Source organism: Melospiza melodia, chromosome 3, assembly GCF_035770615.1.
Source record: "Melospiza melodia melodia isolate bMelMel2 chromosome 3, bMelMel2.pri, whole genome shotgun sequence".
In the NCBI taxonomy this organism is placed as follows: Eukaryota; Metazoa; Chordata; class Aves; order Passeriformes; family Passerellidae; genus Melospiza; species Melospiza melodia.
Genome location: NC_086196.1, coordinates 119,725,175 through 119,749,333, shown reverse-complemented (window position 1 = coordinate 119,749,333; position 24,159 = coordinate 119,725,175). Strand labels below are relative to the sequence as shown.

The following is a 24,159-nucleotide window of genomic DNA, read 5'->3' as shown; positions in this document are numbered from 1 at the left end:
ACACAAACTGGAAAGGCAACACACTCAAAATCTCCAACCTGTATCACACTCCAGCCTTTACACTTGCTTGGATCCATGAAATGCAGGGAAGCAGAAAGGCAGGCACTTCCCAGTGAAAGGCTTGGTGCTGCCGTCTCGTGGGAAAAGGGAGAAGGGAAGCCTTGGTACTAAAAGCAGAAATGCAAAAAGGGGAGGAAAGGGAGTTTGTAAACTTGTTAACATCAACACTTCCATTTTTGTTTCAAGGGGGCTGTGTGCTTTATTGCTCACAGATCAGTTTCCTTTGCAGGTGATGTGGGCCCAGAATTACATCACCAGCAGAGCAGCCAAGAGCATCTCGGTGCCAGCATGACTGAAGTCCAGAGGAATGTATTATCACAGACCTCCGAGGGCCTTGCCAGTGCATTCCTTGCTGGGGGTGCTGCAGTGGGGAAGGCAAAGAGGAGACAATTTTACGTGAAGACTGAAAGGGAACTTTGTGGGGGAAAGAGCTGGGGTCACAGTCTTGCTGTCTCCTCTAGGCAGATCTAATTATGGCCATGTACTTCAAAAAGAGGGTTTAACTAAAACCAGATTTACCAGGGCAATGCTTAGGAAGCACAGACTGAATCCTCAGCCTTGCCTTTGAGGAAAATGTGAAATGCTTCAGTGCACTGAGAACACTCACAGTGCTTGTAAAGAATAATTTGAAGCACTGAGGAAAGCAAGAACCAATATTAAATCCTCATCACTTCAGTGAATACAATACAGTATTCAGCCTTACAATAAAATATATCTGTCCTTTAGCACAGACAATGTGAGATACTGGGTGCACATTTCCCAATCACCATGCGGTGGGGTGACAGAGTCTCAGCAGGCTCAGGGATCGTGCTGGAAATGATCAAATGACTCACAAAGCAGTCACATGGATGGATCCCCAATAACAGAGCTCCAACAGAGCCTTTCTGCCACATCACACCCTCTGTTTGGCAACCCACTTCTCATCCATATAAAGAAATTCCCTGCTCCTTCCTTTTGCAGGCTTTCAGGCTATTTCTTCTATCCATCCTGGATGGCAGGACTGGCTCAGTGGTCTTCACCTTAAGCCTCTTTCTGAACCTTTAAAATCAATGGGAGCTTTGCAGTGCTTTTAATAGGAGCAAAATGTGCTGTCAACCAACAGGATTAAAAGAAGGGCACAAGAAAAAATTTTCGGAGATTAGCACCTCTAAAAATGTCAGCATTTAAAACCTCATCTCCTAGGTCAATCAAAACATCAAAGAAATGCTGAGATTGCAAAGATCTCTACCCATTTCCACCAGAAAAAAAAAGCCCTGCTGATCAAATGAAAAAGTTCATATTTAATAAACTAAAGATTTCCCCCAACCCTGCCCCCAGGTCTCTAAAGGGAAGGCAGGAGGGCTGGGACTAGGCAGCACAGAGAACAGCCAAGTACCATTTCATGTTAAGCCTGCTTTATACAAGAATTTTTGGGGTCATGAAGTACCAATAGCTGGTTTAGCTGTGCCCAGCTTAGTCCAAAGTCATGCCACCACCTCCCTCCCCAAAGCACAGCTGAAGTTCATGAGGGTGCCTGTGCTGGGAAGACATTTTATCCCTGGAGCTGCTGATGCCTGCTCTGCTGCTCTCCAAGTGCCCCCTGCAAGCCACAGCACCAATGCAGTTCTGACCAGACCCTTCATTCTCCACCTCTCAGACCAGAGACTCCTTACACCACCATCTTTCATCCAAGTCTTTGAGGGGGCCTGGGGGCCTTCAGCTCTTCCCCATATTCCTCAGCCTCCTCAGGAGGCTCCAGGAAGATGTCTGTTCTGCATTCCCCAGAGTCAGAGATACCCAAGCACAGCTTGATGTTAGAGAAACAGCAGCTGAGGTGGGCAAGCATTAAAAGGGGAAGTTTGATGGCACAGAAAAATAGAAAATACTCTGCATAACTTTCAAACATCATTAGATACTATTATAGCATACTATAGGGAAATTTGCAAAACGCTTCAGCCACCATGTCTGTAGAAGCACCCTCCACTAAAAGTACCAGATTTCTTTCATCTCCACCTGGCAAATGGTCATCACTACTCTTTTCCTGTAACATGCAAACCTTTTCCACAATCTTTCTTCAGGTCAGTTGCACTTGGTCTTGCAGAGCCAACAGCAAAAGTGAGGCCCTTCAGCCTTCTCCATTTACCCCCACATCCCCAGCTGTCTACATTTTGAATATCCCAGTGCACAATTTTCTCTTTTTCATATTTTTCACGCATCATTATTTTTGAGAAATCATGTTTTCCTGTTACTTCCTTCCTGTATGAGGCTGGCCTAATAATTAGTCACTCATAGGAACTGTTTGCTTTCGTAGCATGTTGTTGTAGATGGATTAGAGATAATGTATGAAAGCGCATGTAAAAAAATGTTCCAAAGTAAATACATTAACAGAGTGTTAGACATACGTTAGAACTGAGGCATATTTCTTTCTTAAAGAATCCCCTTTTTGCTTTGTTCAAACTTTCACAAGACAGCAAAAGCAGATGTGGCTTGCAAAAGTTGATGTAGACAACAATGGTTCGGGAAGATGGATAAAATGCTGTGAGGAAAGAAACTGCTGAAATTACTTAGAACCAGTGTAGAAATTATTACTTCTCTCATTGTAGCAGACTGCTGTGAGATGGCCATCCTGCAGCACTGTTCTTCCTCTGGCTCACCCTGTCTCATTAACATTATAACTGTGAGGGCAGCAGAGTGGCTGACGGGCAAAGTTCAACTCTGTGTCCCTTTTTGTTTTCATGGAGACTACAAGTCTGTTCAGCTCTTAATAAAATAACCCTCAAAGTACCACAGTAAAATGAATTATATGTATAGTGGAGCTTATAAAACAAGAATGCCTTTGCAGGACCTTAAAAATGCCTTTGGGCAGGTCAGTTCTCTGTCCCAATATGTAGACTGAGTATGAGATTTTTGTATGCTTTAATCTGTTGCAACTTAATTTTTCCACTTCAAACTTTCTTTTTGACAAAATCTATTGCCACTTTGGGGCTTTCCTAAGAAGTCATCCTATCACCTTCTCTTTCTCTGTGAATACAGCCCTTAAACAATACTACTTCTAGTTTTTAATATCTACAAAGACGTGAGTGCAGCTTCAGTTTCATGTGCAGTCAGAAAACAAAGGTAAGAAATTGAGATTGTTTAAGACTTTATGCTTAACAAGTAAGCCCATCCTGATTTTGCCAATCTGCTCTGCAAGTGATCTGAGAGGAGGAACCTGAAGAGGGAGGTACATGCATCTTACTTTTCTATGTTTAGCTGCATGTCATGTTCTCTCTGCTTGGCCACTACTATCTTGAAACAAATTAGAGTCATAGACAAACAAAGTGGAATAAATAGCAAACATCAGATTTCTGGTGCTACTCAACATAAATCAAAAGGGCTTCAGCACTGCAATTATTGCCCTGCATCCACCTGTACAGAGGCACTGATGAATAAAGCCAGTGGATTTAGTTGCTCTTAAAGATCTGCTTTCAAGAGAAATTCAAATTCAAATTCAAATTCAAATTTTCTTATTGCTGTTTTTCCAAAAATTGTAGAATGTTTGAAAATTGAAGTTTGAGAGAGCAGGAAGGGTAAGAGAAAATGACCGCAGATTTGGGACATGATATCTTAGTGGCAAGACATAAAGCTCTTTAATCACTTCATTAAAGGAAGTCAATTCAACCCAGGTCATAAAAGTAGACTATTTAGTGGCTTTCACACATTGAGAGGGAATAATAAGAAGGCAACAATTGTCAAATTAATGTGTATATTACAATGTAAGGACAAATGTAAATAGTATTTTAATACCACTTTTGTGTCCACACATTGTATGTGTCTACACATACATGGATATTCAGTATCAAGACAAAATGTCTTCTATGAGAATCAGATGTGAAGTTGCTCCTTACTTGAAAATACAACATCTTTTATTCTTAAAGCATATTTATTTTTACATTTTTTCCTTTTCTATTGTGAGAATCAATTTCCTAAGATGCGGAAGCATTTTTGTTCTTTAAAGTTTGCCAATCAACCCAGGAAAGTAAAGACAGAATAAAACCAAAACCTATTAAACCAGGAAATACGGTCACTGTAGCTCATGTGCCACCTACTCAAAGTTGGCACTGAACTGAGTTCAGGAAATACACTAAACAGTTTTGCTCCTGGCTTTTTGCAAATGTCTGCCACAAGCCTGTGGTTTCCTCAAAAGCATTTCTTCTTTGAACTTGCCTTAAGTATTTTTCTTAGAGCTGTTTTTAAGGAAAAAAACAAAAAGAAAAGAAAAACCCAACAAAAAAAAACATCATGGATTGATTTCAAGCAGTTTGGTATAAGCACAAAAATTTCATATTGACAAACTGAGGCTGTTACTGGTGCTCAGTCTTCAGCTAAGGTGATATCTTTCTTTTCTTAGAGACACAGAGAACAAATTACTCATCCAACAAGCAGGATAAACACTCAAAAAAAAGAAATGTGGGGTGTATGGGACCGTGAGATAACCACTGCAGATAGTCCATCACAGGCTGGGCACATTTTATGAGCATGATAATATTTTCTTCCAGATAACTTGCCTGAGGCATGTGTCTTCAAACTATGAAAAAGAATGCAGATGGTTTGTGACTTTGCAAGCCTAAACGCAAAGGGCATGGCAGAGTCCCAGCACTGGTGTGCAGTATCCTCATGTGTGTTGTGGTTTTCCTTACCCTGCCCTCCTGCTGTGACAACAGTGCTCTGTCCCTCACAAACTCAGCACTTAGCTAAGCAAGCCAGTCCCAAACTCAGCCAACACAAATAACATCTGATCAAAAGCTACCTGGAGGTGAACCCAAAATGGCCATGACTAATTCAAAACAAATTTGTTTCTTGAGTCAAGCTCACGCTGCAGGAACATTCAGCGGTATTCCTCCAGCTCCAGACTTGCACAGTAACGTGTGTACAAATGACAGGAATGGACCAATATTTACAGATGTTTTACACGAAAGTTCAGTGTCATTTAAACACAGAAATTCCTGGCTATGTCACTGCTGAAGGGACAAGCACTGGGGTTGGTCTTTCACTCACCTCTCCCGCTCCTGTTCCAAGAGGTTGGTGAAGTCATCGCTCTTGTTCATGTAATCTGTGTGTTTGTGTTTCTCATTCTCCAGCTCGTAGACGGTGCGACGATGGCACTTCTCTGCCAGCAGGAGCTGCTCCAGCATGCGCCGGTACGTCTCCTTCTGCTTTTCTTCAAGTCTGTCCAGCTGGATTGGAGGAAGGGAGAACAGACTGTTTTAAAGGTCTCCTTGCTTACTTCATCTGATTTATTGACCAACAATGTTGTGTTTGGTAAATGCAAGTCCCGTAATTATATGTCTTGGGTTTTACATGAAGCAGTGACTAGAAATAAGAATAACTGCCCTGTGAAAGTAATGATTTATTTGGATGACATATTAGCAATAAACGTTTGCACAGTTTTCAGATGCACAAAGGACAGAATTTCACTCAGCTTTAGGGTAACAAATAATATTGTTGCAGTGCTGTATTTCCCCTGTGGTGAGGTGCTGTGCACGCTTTCTTCATTTCACTGGCAAAAGCTGTAACTCAGAACTCAGAGCCTGGGAGCCTGAATTCACACACCTGTGTGGGGACTGGACACGTGCATGAAGAGCATAAAGTGTAATTTGAAGGCTGAAATTTCAGTTACACATCTTTAACACACCTGTAACTCTGCTCAGATAAAAGACCCAAATTATTTAGATTCTGTCCAGATGCAGTTTTACATTACCAAATGCAATTAAATATAAGCCTTAGGAATTTCCCCTCAGCCTGTTTTTTGACAGAAATTCTCTTTATTTATTCACAACCTTTTACCCTCTTTGTCCTCTGCATTTTTTATTAATTTAATATGCCAACTATTATTCAAACAAACAGGAAAAAAAAAAACAAACAGGAAGGTGTGTCTACAAACTTGCCAGAGCACTCCAAATCCATAAAGGCTATTCATGTTGCTCCTTTTGCTATTTCTTGGGTGCAGATGGCCAACTCCAGCCTCCTCCCTGCCAAAGCAGCCCTCAGCCTTGGTACTTGTCTGGTTGCTCTGCCCATTCCCAACCCTTGCCCTGTGAGAATCTCATCTTCCTCAGCCCCAGCTGCCCTGGGCTGCTGTTGTTTCACATCATATCTCGGTAAACTGAGGGAAATAAGAGAGCAGGAGGACCATGGCAGTTTGCTCTCCAGAAGCTGGCCATAGCAGTCAAAGTGAAAAAATCATTGCATTTTATCAAAGAGCCAGGTTGGATTCAGCGTTTCAGAGTAGATTTTTGCACTTAGTTTTTCTACTTTATTTCAACGTAAGCCTTGTGAATCTGCACATGACAAAAGTTTTACATTGAGGTCCCTGTCAAATTTTCAGCTTCTTTGAAAAAAAGCCGTGCTAAACTCTTTTAATCTTGTTTATGCATGCTGTCACATACTATGGTTTGATTTCCTTATTTACTAACATCCCAAAAATTCCAGGAGATGCTTCAATGAGAATACACAGTACAGAAATATCCCATGGTAGACACAACTCCTGATGAGCAAATTAAATGTTCTAATTAGATGAACTTTGTTGTTGCATGCTCCTTCCCCATGACCTGGACTGTTATGAAACTATGAACAGGAGCAATGGCTGTTTATTTTGGCATTCAGTCTGGCCTCAGATATTCTCAGGTCTACTCTAATTCTCAGGTCTACTTGACATTCATTTATTGCTTAAATTTTAAAGCTAGGAGTCCTGTAAGTCTCCTTTAGGGGCTGAATTGACTTTACAGTCCTAGAGTTTAAGTGATGTAAAATGAATATGGATTTATGATCCCATAAATATGTTCAAAGTCAATCTCCAAAGGTCTTCTTTTCCTAACTACCCTCATGACAGTGTTCTAGTATGCCAAGAAAATCAAGGAGTAGTTACCAGTGCTGTGAGCAGTAGAGGTTGAAGCCTGTAATTGAAAGGAATTTAAAAACTAGAAATTTAACACTCAAAGATTTTGGTCTTGCTTAACAGCACCAGCCCTTGGAAGAATAAAACCTCTTTATGGTTTGTGTTCAAATCCAGTGACTTCGCTTACAAATTATTCTGCATATGAGTGAGCAAGATTTTGTTTTCAGTGTACAAATCCTGTGTAATCCTCTTGCATGCTTTGAATACATCCAAAATATATGGAGTCTCACTTCTGGTTAGGCTTCCCCCTGCACATACATAATAATCAAGAAGTTGTTACCTCTGAAATTGGTTTCTCGTAGACGTCTTCCCCTACAGACTTTTCTTGGGCGAGGATGGCATCCCTGTGCAGCACTCGAAGCACGTGCTCTGGAGTTGCAGACCCATAATGAGCTTCTAAAACTTCGGGTTTGGTTTTCTCTGTCTTCAGCATGTGGATCACATCCTCCCTTGCCTGTAATAGTGCAAATCACTGTCATGAGTCAACCTATTAACCAAGAGGGAACCTGGGGAAAATAGAGGCATTTCATATGTACAGACTGCATACACAAAAATAAAATAAATTAGAAAAATGACAGGCTGTCAATGCAAATATAAAAATGTTGGGAAATCTCAGATTAAACATGATCAGTCCAATACAAATATTGTACTTTAAGGGATGAATTATTCTGTTCCTGTATGACATTACATTTGAATGATATTAATTTTTATCTGAGTTGCAACTATAGCCAGAGAACATCATTATTCTTCATAAACTGGATTTTAGTTGTTGCCCATGGTGTTCCCTGAAGGGACAAGGAAATGAGGAGAACAAGCAGCACAAGTGAGCTGAACTAATATTTCTCAGACAGTTACCTCCTATTCACTCCCTAGCTGAATTTGTGGCTAAATACTTTTTTCAAGTAACCTTTAAAATATTTTTTTTTTTTAAACAAAACCCTAGACATTGCAGACCCCAGCTAACGAGACATGGTAAGTCTGAGCAAATCCTCCCAGCCATGGAGGAGGGCTGTGCTGCTGGAGCAGGGGCTGGGAGCAGGGGTGCACCTGTGGCCAAGGGCAGCCAGGTGGAAGCTCCCCAGTTCCAGCAGCAGGAGCAAACACCTGGGCGTGACCAGACAGCTCTGCAGGGCCACCTGGCTACGCACAAGGAGCACTTTAGGGCTGTGCTGCGGATAAACACTTAAGCCAGGGCTCTGTTTCTAATGATACTTGCCAACACCTGTTAAGCCATCTGTAAACTGGGGGCAGGGCACCTGCTTGTCTTCCAAGGCATGTTTATGAGGCCATAGTCCAGGGAGGATCTGTATAACCTACAGGTTTTTGGTGGGCTCCTGGATTTCCCTAGAGAGCATCTTTCCCACAAGTGCAAATGGATGGGGGAGCAGAAGAGGATGGGCATTTTTCTCTTGCCTGCCTTTCTGACAACCCATGTGAGCTTGGGAAGTAAATTAAGCACTAAGGAAGGGTTCAGACATTTTAGGAAAAAATTCTTTACAAATCCTGCCCCTGTGTAAGCAATGACTGTTTTAAGATTTATGAACGTACCAACTCTTCATGCTTTTCCATGCCGTTCATAACAGCATTCAATTCATCCCTGTAGCAAATCTTAAATCTTCACCCAGAACCTCAGAGGCACCACAGCTCAACAAAACTACTTGATTTTAAAATGAGCAAGAAAATAATTTTGGGAAATGGTAAAGATCCTTTAATTTTTTTTTAATTTAAAACAGTCTAACATGAAAATAAGTAATGAACTTCAGGCAAAGATCATGCCATCTAATTAAGAACTAGCCCAATATATATAAAATTATGCATAACATTTTGCAACCTGAAGTAAAATATTTGCACTTGTCTGCAAGATACAAAATGCAAATTGGAATGGTATTAATCTTATTTCAAAATGAGAGCAGGAAAGGTTCATCACTCATGGATGTTACAACTGAGTGAATTATGTGAGCTAGTCCCAAAGAAAGGCAGAAGAGCATGTACACCTCACTACATCACATCCTAAGACTGTGCCATTCTCAATACAGGAAAAGTGTTGTTTTAGGCAGGTTCTTGACAGGTTTGTGAATGCATTACTTTTCTCTATCCCTGTGGAAATAACAGATGTCTTAGTGTCTTCATCACCATGAGGCCAATGCTTCTATATTGAAGAAAAAGCCTTTAAAAAGTCCAGTAGGATAGCATGGGAGTATGCAGGGATTCCTACATGTCCAGATTTTATGATGTGTTGTCTTAAGCCCTTTTAGGAAGAGGCAGTGCTGAGGCCATGAGGTTCATCCTGTCCCAATGAACTAATTTGGTATCTTGCTGTGTGCTTCCCTGGGCCACAGGCAAAGGGAGCACCAACACAGAGGGATGGGGATGAGGGAGCAGCTCCCTTCTACCCTCTGCACCAAGGGACACAACCAATCATGTTGAAATGTTTTTTTGTTTTGATTCTGAGCACACAAAGCTTCATACCCCACACAGCCCTTTCCTCAGGGACAAGCACATCTCAGACCCTGTTTGGGAGGGGAGGAGGATGAGTTCATTCTCTCACGTTGGAACTGTGGGGCCTTGGATGGCAAAATTAAACACTGGCAGGGCTGGGCAGAGCAGACAGAGACAGCTCAGGACTGGGGATTTAACACTGTGAATAGGCAGAGCAAAGAGCTGGACTCCATTCCCTGCAGCGGTTACTTGATACAGAAATAGCTGTGCAGGCACCTGCTCTGCCCAGCAAGTGCCCCTGCCCTGTTCAGTTGTGCACTGCCTGACTTTCTCTCAGGCCTCATTAGTCTGTCATCACTCACTGTTCAAATGGAGCAACTTTAGCACAAGGGAGTAGGAATAAGAGCCCCTGAAACAGCTAAGAGTGTCCCTGCTAACTGAGAAAGGCTTCTGGATGCTGCAGGTTTGGGTCCCCCAAAAGCCAGAGGGAGCCAAGCCAGGGGAATGGATGATGCTGAATGGAGGAACTGACACCCCAAGAAGGAAAATAGGTGCCCAAGCTCAGTTCAGAACTTTGAAGAAAAAATCCCATTCATTGCTTCATCTTAAAAGGGAAGCAGCGATGTGCCTAGCTCCAAGGGAACGGGTCAGGACAGTCAGCACCAAACAGCCCTTGCTCAGCCCATGGGAGGGTACCTAGCCCAGAATCAGGCTGGGTGGCATCATGCCCTGTCCTATACCCTTCTTGGGTACCCCACACTCTGCTGGCATTAATGGGGCAGGCTGCCTTTTGCCTTTTCTGGGCTCAGCCATTTCTCCTATCCTTATCTTCTCAAGGGTATCGGTTAATTCACCAAGGACTTTGTTTCAGTTGTGATAACAGCTTGTGAAAAACAAATGACAAACAGAGACACAGGTTGCTAGGAAGCATTGGACCAAAAAGGGAACCTAATGCTAATAATAAACTGGAGACAAATTTGCTTTTATTTGGTCAGAAACAAGCTCCATCACAGGGAGATTCTGAAGGGCAGCTAACCTAGGTCAGAGAGACATCCAAGCGACATCCATCAGCTTGGGGTTTGTGAATTCCAGTCAGTCTCTCTGAAACTCCTCAGGATGATATAGAGGGAAGGAGCTGAAACAGCATGCCTGTGTATCTTGTGATTTCATATTTCTCCAGATGACCAATTTCCCCCTGAAACAACTGGAAGAGAGGTCAGGTAGAGGTGTTTTTTTCCAATGTGTAGTGATCTGCAGGAAGCAGACCATCTTCAGAAAACAAGTCAGAATAATCCTGCAGAGGAGCGCTGGGGCTACTTCAAAATCCATACCTGTGAATTTTGAAGTAGCACACCTTTGAGCATGAGAGACTCAAAGTGGGGGTCCCTAGCTAAGAAGAGGGAGTTTTCAGCAAGCTGTTTCTACTGGTGGAAATCTACTGCTGGTGCCTCTTGCCCCAAAGTGCAATCCTGTTTTGTGTAAATCATAAGCTAGGACACAAACACAAGGAAGGTATTTCAAACTGCGAGTAAACTTGTGTATAAATCCCAGAGAACAGTTTTTAGCTGTTTTGGTAGAAGGAACATGATTTTTGGTGCAGGAAAATCATCTCTCAAGTCCTGCTTTTGTTTTGTTTTGTTGGTGCTGTGATGAGAAAGAGCATCCAGGCTTGAGAAGACTGCATATTGCAACAGCTTGTAACACAATGAAACTTATTTGCAAAAGTCCAGAAGACTGCAATTAGTCAGAAAAGCTCTTTTAAGTCAAAATATGGAATTTTAAAAAAATTACTTTTATTAGTTTTTCATTACTTCAATTATCCTAGAGAAAACACTGAGCTACCTTTCTGTCTATATTGTTAAGGTTGTGAATTCTTGAAAATAAAGATACCTTTCCATTAATGAAGTGTCCCAAGTACCAGATTCTCTAAGCAGTTGGAGCAATAAAGACAGATTAAAGATGTACTCATTTAACTCCTTCGGTTGCTCCTGCTGATAGAAGAACTGTAAAGTTGAACTATGTCTAAGCTTGTTTTATGCTTACTGGAGGTGCCAAAATCTAAAGGCTGATGACCTCAGCTCTTGAGCACGCCATGGATGGCCTGAGGTGCTGGGGAGCACTGCTGTCCCACAAAGTTTTGCCTGCTTTCCTTTCCCTCCCCTCTATTCCCCACTCATGAGTGCACTTACCAAAGAGATGGGGTCTGTGTTACTACCTGGGAAATCCAAGACAATGCTCCCCTTCTCTCATGAGTGCACACTGCTTGCCCAGATGGAAGGCTGGCACTCACTTTTTGGCAGAATGAAGGAGAAGGACTTTGTTGTGCTCACCGAATGAGCGGAGCAGGGGGCCGTGTTCCAAACCTCGCCTTACTACACGCCTAGTAAAATATTTAAAAGATATAGAAAGGATGTAAAGAGGTTCCTGCATAAAATTGAAACCATTTAGGAAACAATAGCATGACTCTGCTGCTTGTAAAAGGGGTCTGGCAGCCTAGCAACCAGATTCTTGGTCAATGGAAAGACTGTTACGCGAGCTGGGCGTTCAGACGTGCCTCTTCCTCATGCCCTGCCCTGCCAATTTACTACAGCCCTCTCTCCCCATTCCCACAGTCTTTGGCCTCTCCCATGAGCCTGCTGACAAAACTCAGCGCCCACTAAACGGGGAATTTTTGCCACAGGCCATTTGTCACCTGGGAAATGGGACTGAACTGATCAAACTCGTTTCATATAAGGCATCTAGTAAATCGGGGGAAAAGATCCAATTGTGTTCAAGATGGGTTGAATGGAGTTGAAGCAATCACTGTTTTACACTGTCAGGTGTAAAACCCAGCTCAAGATCTTTTGCCAGTACATGTCTAAACTCTTCTTCTGATTCTTTTTCCTAATTAGCCTTCCTGCAAATTCATAGTTTGTATCTCTCAAAATCAGTTACTGGTACCTATTACCTTCATAGCTCCACATCTGGAGTCATCTAACTACTTTAGAGAAATCTCTATATTTCAGTAACATGACAACAATGCTCTTAATCAGATGAAAGAAATTTTGAAAATTCAGGAGCAAGAGTAGCGTTTACGGGAAATGCAATTATGTAATATTTTAGCAACCTGATATTTCCAGCTTTTGAATATTTCTTTTCTGGTTATGAAGACACTTTATTATACCTACACAAGGAAGTGCACTAAGTAGCAGATGTTTAATATTTATGAAGTTGTATTTTTCTTGCCAGAGATTAATGACAGAAATAACTATGAAACCACAGACAGGAACCTTTACTTCTACTTGTGTTGTTGTTCTTTGCATTGCACACAGTTCAAGTTATTTATAGCACAACAGCTGCTCTGTTCAGCATCCGAAACTAGATAAGGTCACAGGTTATCCATGTAATGGTGGGGTCTTACCAGTGACTGATTTCCTAAATGCCAGTAGGCTTTACAAATATTTCACCTAGAGTTAATAAACATCACACTCAAAGCATCCAGAGGGAGATCAGGAGAATGTTCTCACACTGCTTTCTGAGCTATCCAGAACATGATGTGCTGCTATCAGGGCAGGAATAGCCTCATTTCTGAAAAGTTCCATTAGAGACCTCAGAAAGTGGATATCACTATTTTAATGAAAGATGTTAATTAAAGAAAGCACCTTCAAGCAGGGGCACTCAAACACCTGTATCTGAAAATCTTTTCTAACACTAATCCACTAGTCCCTGTTTAAGACCAGTAACTTCCCTTCATTCTTATCTTAGGAGGAAACAAAAATAATTAGAAGGAAAGTGTACTTTCTTAATTTTGTCTCATAATACTATAAATATGTATGCAGAACGTAGTAAAAACTACTCCTGACAGCTGGAATGACACTTTTGTTAAAGGCCTGATTGCTCTCTCTAGCCCCTCTATTGTACAAAGCATGTTTCAAAGCAGGGAGGTTAGGTGCTCTATTGCATATTGCATCACACAAAGATCTTTTTGCCAAAAACTGAGTAAATATTTTTTTTCTCCTGTACCAGATATCTGAAGTAGCCTTGTTTGTATCACTCACTCAGTGATGCTAACCATGCAAAACGCTGGCTAATTACATAAAATCATAGAATCATAGAAGTCCCGAGTTGGAAGGGACTCACAGAGAACATCAAATCCAAATCCTGGCCTTGCACAGGACAGACCCAAGAATCACACCCTGTGCCTGAGAGCATTGTCCAAACACCTCTTGAACTCTGTCAGGCTTGGGGCAGTGATCACTTCCCTGGGGAGCCTGTTCCAGTGCCCAACCACCCTCTGGGTTAAAAAACCTTTCCTGATATCCAGCCTAAACCTCTCCTGACACAGCTTCAGGCCATTCCCTTGGGTCCTGTCACTGTCACACAGAGCAGAGATCAGAGCCTGTCCCTCCTCTTCCCCTCATGAGGAAGTTGTAGACTGTGATTAGATCTCCCCTCAGTCTCCCCCAGACTGAACAAACCAAGGGACTCCAGCTGCTCTATGGTTTCCCCTCTAAACCCTTCACCATCTTCACAGCTGTCTTTTGGACATGCTCTAATAGCTTTATATCTTTTAATAAAAACTGCACACTCGAGTCAAAGTAAGGCTGCACCAGCAACAGGAATACATTGGGGTTTTTTTTGCAAGGAAGTCTTTATGTACAGCAATGATTTTTTTACACCTTTCATCTTAACTTAATTTCCTAATACTTGAAAATAGGAATTTCACTTGCATGAATTTCTTTTACCTTTTCTGTATTCAAGTCTAGGTACACGATGTACTCTGGAGGTAGAGATTACTTCAGTGATGAAAAGTGACCATTGTTGATTGTTGATTTTGTACAAAGGGTAAGTGAAATATAGATCCAGAAACACAAATGATCCCTCATGGCCTTGAGGATATTGAAGAGAACTGTCCTGTCTTCTCCACACCATGCAGAACTTTCTGGCCTTGTATGATGCCTTTGGAGCTCTACACTGTATTTAATTTTATTGTGCTTTATCTTGTGATAGCTCAGAAAGCTCTTCTAAAATCAATACTGGAGAAGAGGCACATGATAGACTAGCTCAGCCACTGCATAAATCTTCTGAAGTGGCTCCAGAAGAATTACATCAGAAATTAATTTGGCCTGTTATGTTTGAAAAAGTCCCTGCTAAAGATTGCAGAGCTGAGGAGAAGCAGCACTGAGCAATGTATTACTTCTTCCAGCAAGCCTTGAAACAGATCAAATGAGCACTAGAAGACATCTGTCTGTTATTTCCTGCCCACACAGCTTTGTTCTGCTTTATTGCCAGAGCGCTCCATGGATGATGTCACTTTTTTTTCTGAAGAAAACAGGCCACCAGAGCCTTTCACTGACATAATTAATTATCTGTAGTCTGGGCCACGGCCAGCAAAATTCCCATGGCAAGACCTTGAGAAGTATTAACTCCACACTGCTTGATGTTTTCAGAATTATTATGGTCTGGGATACCCTGCCTTGTCTTTTCACACTGAAAGAGTGCTTTGCTTGATATTATCAAGCCGTGGGGCAGTTACTGCAGCATATAGAATTACAGTGTCATGATCCAGTCAGCACAGAGACACCAGGGCAAGGGGTCACTGTCAAGTTATGTGCATGACTCTGCATGTTGGCATATGTTCTGCATGTTCCAGAAATGCCTCACAATGGCTAAACCCACTGGTTTGTGTTTGCTGTACCCAGTTGTATAGAGTTTTTGTCTCAGCCAGCATTAACTGTATAATATTTTTCACACGGCCTGAAGCCCAGCAGCAAGCAGAAACCACAGACTGATCCATCTAGCCATAAAGCTGCCATGTTCCTTTTGTAACCAGAACTTATTTTGTGATCTGTAAAAAGCACTTTAGGAGGGAAAAAAAGAGTGACTAATGAAAGGGCAATAAGGAAAAGCATTTCTTTTCCTCTTTCTTCTCTTATCATCTGGCCCTATTAGTAAGTCTGGACCAAGACACGAGACCCATGGATCATGAACCTCTTTCTTATGCTTCACACATAAAATTACCCCACCATGCTCCATTTCCATTCCGTAAAGGAAATAACATTTCTCATGAATGGGATTTAATTTCCAAGTATATAGAGGATCTAGATATGCTGTGAATGCTACAAAAAATATGGCACTCTGACATCAATATCAGTGTTCTCCTATTAATTTTTCCCCTTTTGTTATATTTTATTTCTGCCAGGTATAGGTTCTTCTGTACTATCATCCAATTTGTTGAAATCCATTAGAAACTAAAAAGTATCTTCATTAAATGTGTAACTCTTGTCTAAATTGCTGTTTGCAAGTGCTACATTGGTGGTATAGAGAGCACAAGCATCTGAAATTAGGTGTTCTGAGTTGAATTTCAGGGATGCTCTTCAAGCAGCGGCTGTGAGTACCCTGTCTCCAAGAGGAGCAAATCAGCCCAGGCATTTATTTTTTCCACAGTGATCTTGCTGCCTTCTGGCAGGAGCAAGCACACAAGGAGCAGGATGGAGCAGGACAGGCTGGAGCCAGCAGGGCTGTAACCAGGATGATGATGAAGTCAGAGGCATTCCTTCTGCCTCTTCTGTGGAGACAGGAGCATGTGGGACACTAACAGACCTAAGTCTGTGTACATGAGTAATAAACTGTATACACAGCTTTCTCTTGTCCAAGCGTTTTGTTGGCTTCAACGAGATGTTTTTGAGTGCTCTGTGCTGCACAATGTGCATCCAAGTTACTGGTGGCTGATGAATGGGCAAGAACACTAGGGCTGCATTTCAGCAAGCACTCACCAGCACAACCAATTATTTGAACGCAGGAGTTGTCTGAGGAAATGAGGGAAGTGGCCAAACTCTGAGTGTGAAGCACCTGGGGTGGGTGGGCAGTGAAAGGCGCAGAGTGAGAGCTCCCAGCCGTGCTCATGATGCCCTCAGTTGTCTCCAAAATCCCCCAGATTCCCCCCAGTGTCCATCCTTCCCTTTGCCCTCCCCAGGCGCCACTTGGGGACATCCTTGCCCCTCTCTATTCTCCCACTGCATTTCCAAGAATGACTCTGAATCCCTTCAGAATGCTGTTTTACCTGAACTGCTGAGATTGCCCAAGCCAATACTGGGGAATCGGGGCTCCATATTCACATCAATACTTCTGTTTCTGATTTGTTTAAACTTGAAGGTGACAAATGTCTGGAAGTTACCATGCAACTGTATATTTGAGTTAGTTCAGTTCCACTCATTTTTCTGGCATGGAAGAGTTGATGCTAATTTTTTGCAAAGAAATCCAATAATTTCCAGGATAAGAAAGACATCACTTGCAAAATCCAAACCCTTCTTGTCTGAGGAAAGTATTTCCCTTCATAGTGCCTCCCTCAGCAGTGCATCATTTTGGGTGCCACATCTGCCCAGCCCTCTGAAATAAGTCAGAGTTTACTTCATTTTGGACATCACACAAACAGTGAAGGCAGCAATTTTGTAAGATGTGGCAAGACACAGGATGTTCAGTAGGACCTGCAGTTTTCTATGTGAAAATGTTACATTTCTCTCACTTTAGTTAACCAATAGGTGGAGCCTTTAACCCTAGAAATAAGACATTTTCTCAGCCATGTTATGACAATTATTATGTAAAGATTTATATTTGCATTTATTAAAACTTGTTTTTGATGAAAAATAATCTGTTTTGCTCTCAAGAGCTTATCTGATCCTCAGCTAGAGGACAACAGACAAAAACTTAATAAACACAGAACTGGGGCAGCAAAGTTAATAAAAACAGGTTCATCTACCACTGCAATGTTAAATTAACAACTGGTGACTCAGAGTACTGGGCAGCATTATGACACATAAGGCATATGCTAGTTGCAAGCTTTCCAAAGAATCCCAGATATTTTAAAGCCAGAAAGCTCATGCATTTAACATTGATTGCAAAATGATCGGCCATGTGCTCTCCCACAGAGTGAACTTTCAAGAAAAATGAGAAAAGATACAAACTTCTTTATTACTGTTGCACTGAATATACAATTTCCACTAAGCAAATGTAAAGAAAAAGAAAAATAAATAGTCAAATTATATCACTATTTAAAACTAATTTTTAAAAGTTTGCAAGAGAGGATCAGTTTGGAAAAAGACCAAAACTTTAAAAGCTGGTTGTGGGCAATTCTGTTTTGAACAGAAGATGAAGAATTTTGGGAAAAAAACTCCAAGCTGTTCCTAGTCTTCCTTCCACTCTAGATAAGATGTTCAGTGGGTCAGAGACACTTGTCAGTTATTCCTCTCTCTTCTGATCCTTCAAGCCTAACCAACACAACAGATACTGCTCAGGCATTACTAGAGAAGGATGTTAAAACATCTTTGTGAAAGAGGACTTCAGCCTACAGCTGTCCTGTGACAGGGACATTTTACTGGGGATCATTACTTTGAAGGGCTGAAAAGCATACATGTAATTCTAAAGCAATTTTAGTACCAAAGAGATGGATGGCCACCATCCCTCTAGTTGACAGTATCTCTGCCCTTTATTTCACATGGAGCAGGAAATTGCCTAAATAGCACAATTTAACTATATTTCAGTATACTGTCCTACCTTTGCTATTTTTTTTCCCCTCTCACAAAACAGCCAGGTTCTATTTAAAATTGATGATTTTGGGACTTGCTAGACAAGTTCTTCTTACCTCCTATGGTATATTCTGCACTTTGCACAGCAGAAAATGCAAGCTACAGAAAACAAACCATACTATTCTGGACAAAATTAATCTCTGGTTATAAATTATTCAATAAAAATAGAAGAGAGCATCTGTGGTCTGATTTTTTTTTTTTTTTTTTGTTTTTGTTTTTTTTTTGTGCTGCAAAAGCATTCTTCACCAGCAAAACACAAACAAGCCAGGGGTCAGTCAGAGAGGAGAGAATTTACTCATTTACTGATATGCCAGACATTTTTAGGGTTTGTTTTTAGGCTTTTGTTTTGCTACATTGTGGATACCATCTATCCCTTCATTTTCTTGCCTTTTGTGTGCCCACTTTCTGTGTCTAGCTTGGCCCCATTTATCTCTGTTGTGTTCCCCTTTTGCTTACACTCTTTTTCTTCTATTGCCCAGCCTCTTTCCCCTCATTCCATTCTGCTTAAGTCACCTCTCCCTCCACACATTAACCCTATCTTCTCTTTTTCCCTGTAGCTCTGTACTTGCCAAGGTTTTTCCCATGGGGAATTTGCATTTCATCTATGATATGCTCATAAATCCTAAATTATTTCAATTCAATCAACAGGACTTCACAGATACCCTGCATGCACTTTTCTCTGGCTTTACCTATTCTTTCTGCCTTGGCTCATCTGATGCTTGTTAATCTGTGCTGTTTTGCTAATGACCATTTGAAAACTCCTTCTCTTCACTGTTTTCTCTGGTGCCAAGACAACTTGCCCCAGCTTTCTCTTCTGGTTTCTGTTACCTGCGCAAGAAACACATCTGGTTTTTTCCCACCTATCTATCCCACATTCCTGGCTTGAGCTTTCAGGCAGATCCATATTGATTAATATTAATGCAAGAGTATTAAAAAAAAGGCACTGCAGAAAAATGCAGAAGTTTGTACAGTGTTTTTAACTAATCAACTATGTGGTTACTTCCAAGGTGGTTACAATATCTTGGAAAAGTCAATACAAAAGCAGTTTGAGGCATTGCATGCAGGTTTACACACTGCAACAAGAGGAAAAGGAGACAAGAACATCACAAGAACAGCTACAGAGTCAAATTCTCTTGTTTATACCAGTCAGAGTGACAAGTGACAGGAAGGCCAGGTAATGCCATGCCTAAAGAGAAAGGCCAGTATGAAAGCAAATGCAGAAGGCACAGGGAGCTCTGTCCCACAGCAAGCACCACGTGCAGCTCCAGCTCCAGCCACCAAGAAGGGACCCCAGGGTGTGACTGCTGCTGGTCAGGGGTGATGGGGACATGGAGAGCCCATTTTGCCAGAGGAAATGGACAGGATGTGGTACAGTAGCACAGCAAAAGCAAAGGCTCAGAGGATGCAAGGCTGCTGCCTACAAACACATCAGGCATTATAGGCAGGAGGGACAGAGGTGGGCTTTCAAAGCAGGATCTCTGTATAGCAGAGTTTCATAAAGGTTTCACCAAACATAATTAAAATTGCTTTAGAAGTTAAATGGGAGAAATCAGATAAACATTAAAGATTTTCAGTTCTGGGACTGTTTTTCCAATAGGAGTAGTCAAAGTAAACAAACTACCTAAAACATGGCTTACTAAGTTAACAAAAAGGTTAAAGGGAGCATTTGCCTAAAAAATTAGATGATGGGATTTTATATACAGTAGATATTCTACAATTTTGTCTCCAGAATTCTCAGGTCAGTCAATGCATCTGCAGGATGAGGGAAGCCTGAGCTGGGAAGTGACAAAAAGGTAGAATAAGAAAAAAGGTCACAACTAGAATAATAAAAAAGGGAAGAAAAGTGAATAGGGAAATTTAGCTCTTAGGAAAAAGAGTAGAACAGAGCAATTATAGAATAAAAGGCATTATATAATATGTAACCCTCCAAAAGGGAAAGTAGAAAAGCAGAAAGATGGAAACAGTAAAGAATTTTCCTTTCCTTTGCATATACAAAGCATAGTTTTCTGCGAGAGAGACAGAAAAATACTAAAATACCTTTTAAAGTGTTAAAATGCAATGGGTAGTTTATCACCTATACCCATGTGAGTTGACTTTGTTAAGAGAGAGGATTTTCCTGGTGGCCAGATGTGCAGTCACTGATACCAAAGTGTTTCATAAGGACCTTGCCAGGGAGAACAAACAGAGTCCTCTGTTAACCTTTCCCTGATGCTCCCAGGTTGAGAGGAAAGTCTTGCAGCCCACCTGAAGGTGAGCTCCCCCTGTCTCTGTGGGATGAGAGAGCTCCTTCCCCCACACCTGCCTTGTTTCAGCAACCAGCCTCCCACACCTGCCCTTCAACAAAATACTGCTCTGGCACCTCCTGCAAGCGCTCAAATTAACCATTAAATGCAGTCTTGATTACATACTTGTAAGGAAGGGATTTCTTTGACAGCAGAGTGGTTTGGTCTCTCCCTTTGAACCAGGAATGGTATATAAATAGGTTTACCTCTGAATATCTGCCACATCATGTTTCCCTTCAAATATCAAACCAAACCCAACCCCGTGTTACATTAGGAAGTTTGAGGAGTTGTCAGAAATTGTGTCTTGTCTAATTAATAAATATTAATTTATACATCCCTTGTATATGATACATACCATTCCTCAGGACATCACATTTCACACATTGCCCATCTGCACCCTCAGGTCTGCAGCAGAGGGAATGTGACAGCAGCTGGCAGCTTAACTTGCATTTCCTTTACACCCCATGGCTGCCTGGCTTTGAGGAACTCTGCTCCTCAGGAAACATTTCAGCCCCAAGGCATGCAAGGGACGTTGACAGGAGTGAGGGGCTGAACTGCAGGGGATGAACGCCACGCTGGCACTGGAGAAACCCTGTGAAACATGGACTATAATAAAGGCCTTGAGTGGAAAAGTTGCTCCTTTTTGAGTTGGTGTGAAATACAGGAAACTGTCTCCCAAGCTTAAATCAGCTTGCAGCAATAGGCACAGAATCTGGATAAGAAATTATTTTCCTTGAGAAACCTAATGATTTGTAGTGGGATGCTGTCATTATAAATATACTTTTATTATTGTGGGTTTTTTCCCCAAACATGCAATGAAAGAGTGAGTTGTAAACATGTAGGAATACTCCTCCTCATTTCCTTTTGGGCCCCCAATCAGGAAATGTTGAAAATCAGTGTTGGTATTGCTGAAGATTAATGGCTGCTGCTCAGAAACCATACAGAAAGGGAACATATTCCTGCCAGGACAAATACATAGGCCATTGGACAAAAATCTGTGAAGCACAGATAGTATTATATCATCATTATAAAGATCCACACTGCCTGTCTTGCTCTGTAATTAATAATATTCACATGTGGGTTTGACTGAAATCACTGTAACAACCAGGCAAATTAATGCTATGCCTTCATGGTCCAATTTATTCTACTGGTATTTGAAGTTTTCTTTTCAAATCAGCTTTACAGTATTTAAAAATTAGATTTTTTTTCCAGGTATAGGAAGCAATACTTCATGGATTTTTTGCCACTCTATGTTCAATATGGGTTTAAAGACCATGTAATCACTACTTTTTTTTATATGAGCAGTTAGATCTCACAAGAGAAAATACACTCCACTGAGCTGTAGGCCCATTAAAATAAATCCCTGTCTTCAGTTCATTTGCTTCCCACTCTCCTTCAGAGAGGCTGTACTTAAGAGCTCTCCTGCCATGTATATTGGGACACATTCTCATCACCACAGCTTCTGTAAACTTCTTCTTCACTTTTGTTTTCTTGCAAAATAAGGCATAGGCTATATGGTGACCTCAGATGTTTGTGAAAAGCTTTCCTTTTCTACATTCAGTAAATGCACAGGGTCCAGCCAGGAAACATGAAGACAGGCACAGCTGAGTCCAACTTGGTTCTAGAAGCTAAAGCACAAGCAAGCTACCTGAGGGTATTATAATTTCAAAAACAAATCAAGGGAAAAATGAGGACATAAACGTCATTTCCAGGGCATCTCTCCATGGTTTTCTGGCACATTTGACTTCAAAACAAAGAACTGGGGCATCAAGTTGTAAAGTAAGTGCTTAATATTGGTACCAAGATCAATGTGGTGTGGGTCTGTGATGTGAGATGGTGTGAGTAGTGAACTAAGCACATGAATACATTACCAACTTACCCTGCTAAACCCACAGTTGTCACTGTCCCAGGTTACCTCCTGTGGCTGAGCTCACTGTTTGAGGGTTCCAAAGCAGTGTCACCCTGGTGGAATGGGCATAAGATGCCCCCTGCTCATGGCTGAGTAAAAAATTATGGTAATTTATCCCAATTTTTTATTCAGATAATAATGCATCTCCCTACAGGTACAGCCTGATGCTATTATCAAAACAAATTCTTCTTACATATGCCTAGATAATGTTTGCTTTGCCAGAATTGAAATGGCTTCAAAGTAAACCTCAATATGATTTGTCAGTCCAACAAAATGCCACCCACCAGAGATGTCTGAAAAGATCTGAAAATAAAAAGCCATGAAATGACTCAGTGTATTAGGTCACTGTGACAGCCAGGAGGTAATACCAGAGTATTTACTTTGGCTGGAGCCTTCCTTGGCTCATCTTCCTTTGTAGTGTTAAAGCCAGGCTCTCATCTCAAGCCAAAGTGCTGGAGCTTGCCCACTTCAGAAATGGTCAACACAGGTACCAGGCAAATAACTAAAATGGGGGGTTTGACATGAAATTTAAAACTTGTGTGGATTAAAAATAATTACTCTCTTCCCTGCTGGCTGCAAGGAGCAGAAGAAGAGATGTACTCTATGGCCACCATGTGTCCCCATGCCCTCCTGTCATGCCAGGAAGCTTCAGCTTCTCCCCATCTCTTTGGGGTCTGTATGTATGAAAACCCCTAAAAGTATTGTCCAGGATCTACTCCCATCATCCCTATAGGGATAATGAGAACATGAGCAGTCCTTCAAAGCTTGTGTAACTATCCCACAAAGTAAAAGACTACGGTGAAGAACAGGAGAATTACTCAAGCAATAAAGACCACATTTATTGCCACACAGGAAACATTAGTGACTTTCTTCACCTCGCCTTTCCAGACCACAAAGGTGACTTCAGGGTAAATCTTTGTGAACAACATGAGCATGATACATTTCTACTGAGGTTTGGCTCCGTTCACCACAGAAGCTGCACGCTAGCTCCATCTCTAAGGAAATTACATATACAAGATTTTGAATAAAGTCAAATGGAGCACAATAAAAATGGCTACTTTTCTGTAATGGTAATTTCTTTTTTCCTCTACAAAATTGCATTCAACATATTTTCTTCCATTTTTTCCCCTGTAGTTTTTCATTGTAAAATGACTATTTTCTGTCTTTGACAAAATTATTTATTTTGAATGCATACTTCTTGTAATTTAACAGTAGTTTCTGACAAACTAGAGGGGAATTATGTGCAGAAAAATGATACGTAATGATACTTAGTGAGATGGAATCTCAGAGTTGTGCTAATGGTGACTCACGTACCAAAGACATTAACAGAACAATTGCTTCTTGTAATCAGATAAAATGGTAACAAGTTCAACATTAAAGTAATAATGTTATGAATGTGGGGAAAAGTAAAGCCTTCTATGAAAAGCTAAACAGTAATAGTTCATTGGAATAAAGGGATTAAGACAAAATGTTTCACACAGCTTGGGTGGCTTTTTTCTGCTTGTCCACAGGTTCAGTAAAAAAAGTCACTAAAGTACAACCAAAAGAACATGTGAATATGAAAAGCAGTCCTACCACAAAAGGGGATAACTTCTGAAAAGCCACAAGTCTTCATATTGACTTTTTGAAATACCACATTTCAACTTCTTATTTTGAAATTCTCTGGAGAGAATCTCTCATGCTACAGATAGTTCAATGATGAATTAGCATTAAAGAGAATCTCAAAAGTGGACAGACATTTGGGAACAAGTTAAGTGCAAAATCAGGCTGACTGCCATCAGGGACTTACTACTGGGCTGAGTTAACATGCAAACCAGGACAACTGAGAAAGCTTTCAAGCAAGCACTACTCCAAGAAATAAACGAATGGATCTTTGAAAGGCAAAGAACGTGCAAAGCACTGGACTCTGGAAATCAGACAGGACAGGCAGAGCTTTGGCTGAGGCCTCAGTAATATCTAAATATGCAGAAGTTCCAGGGGACATCTTGA

At 41.2% G+C, this 24,159-nt stretch overlaps 1 protein-coding gene across 7 annotated transcripts in view; it reads right to left on the bottom strand.

Moving 5' to 3' along the window:
* FILIP1 (filamin A interacting protein 1) overlaps window positions 1-24,159 on the bottom strand; it is a 102,145-nt gene that overhangs the window by 35,181 nt on the left and 42,805 nt on the right. For 6 of the 7 annotated variants that reach the window (XM_063152892.1, XM_063152896.1, XM_063152894.1 and 3 more), the window contains 2 exons: window positions 7,257-7,430; window positions 5,077-5,255 (listed from right to left, as the gene is read on the bottom strand). In XM_063152892.1, the coding sequence (XP_063008962.1) occupies window positions 5,077-5,255; window positions 7,257-7,430 (353 nt within the window). Of the gene's footprint in view, window positions 1-5,076; window positions 5,256-7,256; window positions 7,431-22,140; window positions 22,263-24,159 lie in introns of those variants that run through there. The other variant, XM_063152899.1, reaches the window with a different exon arrangement.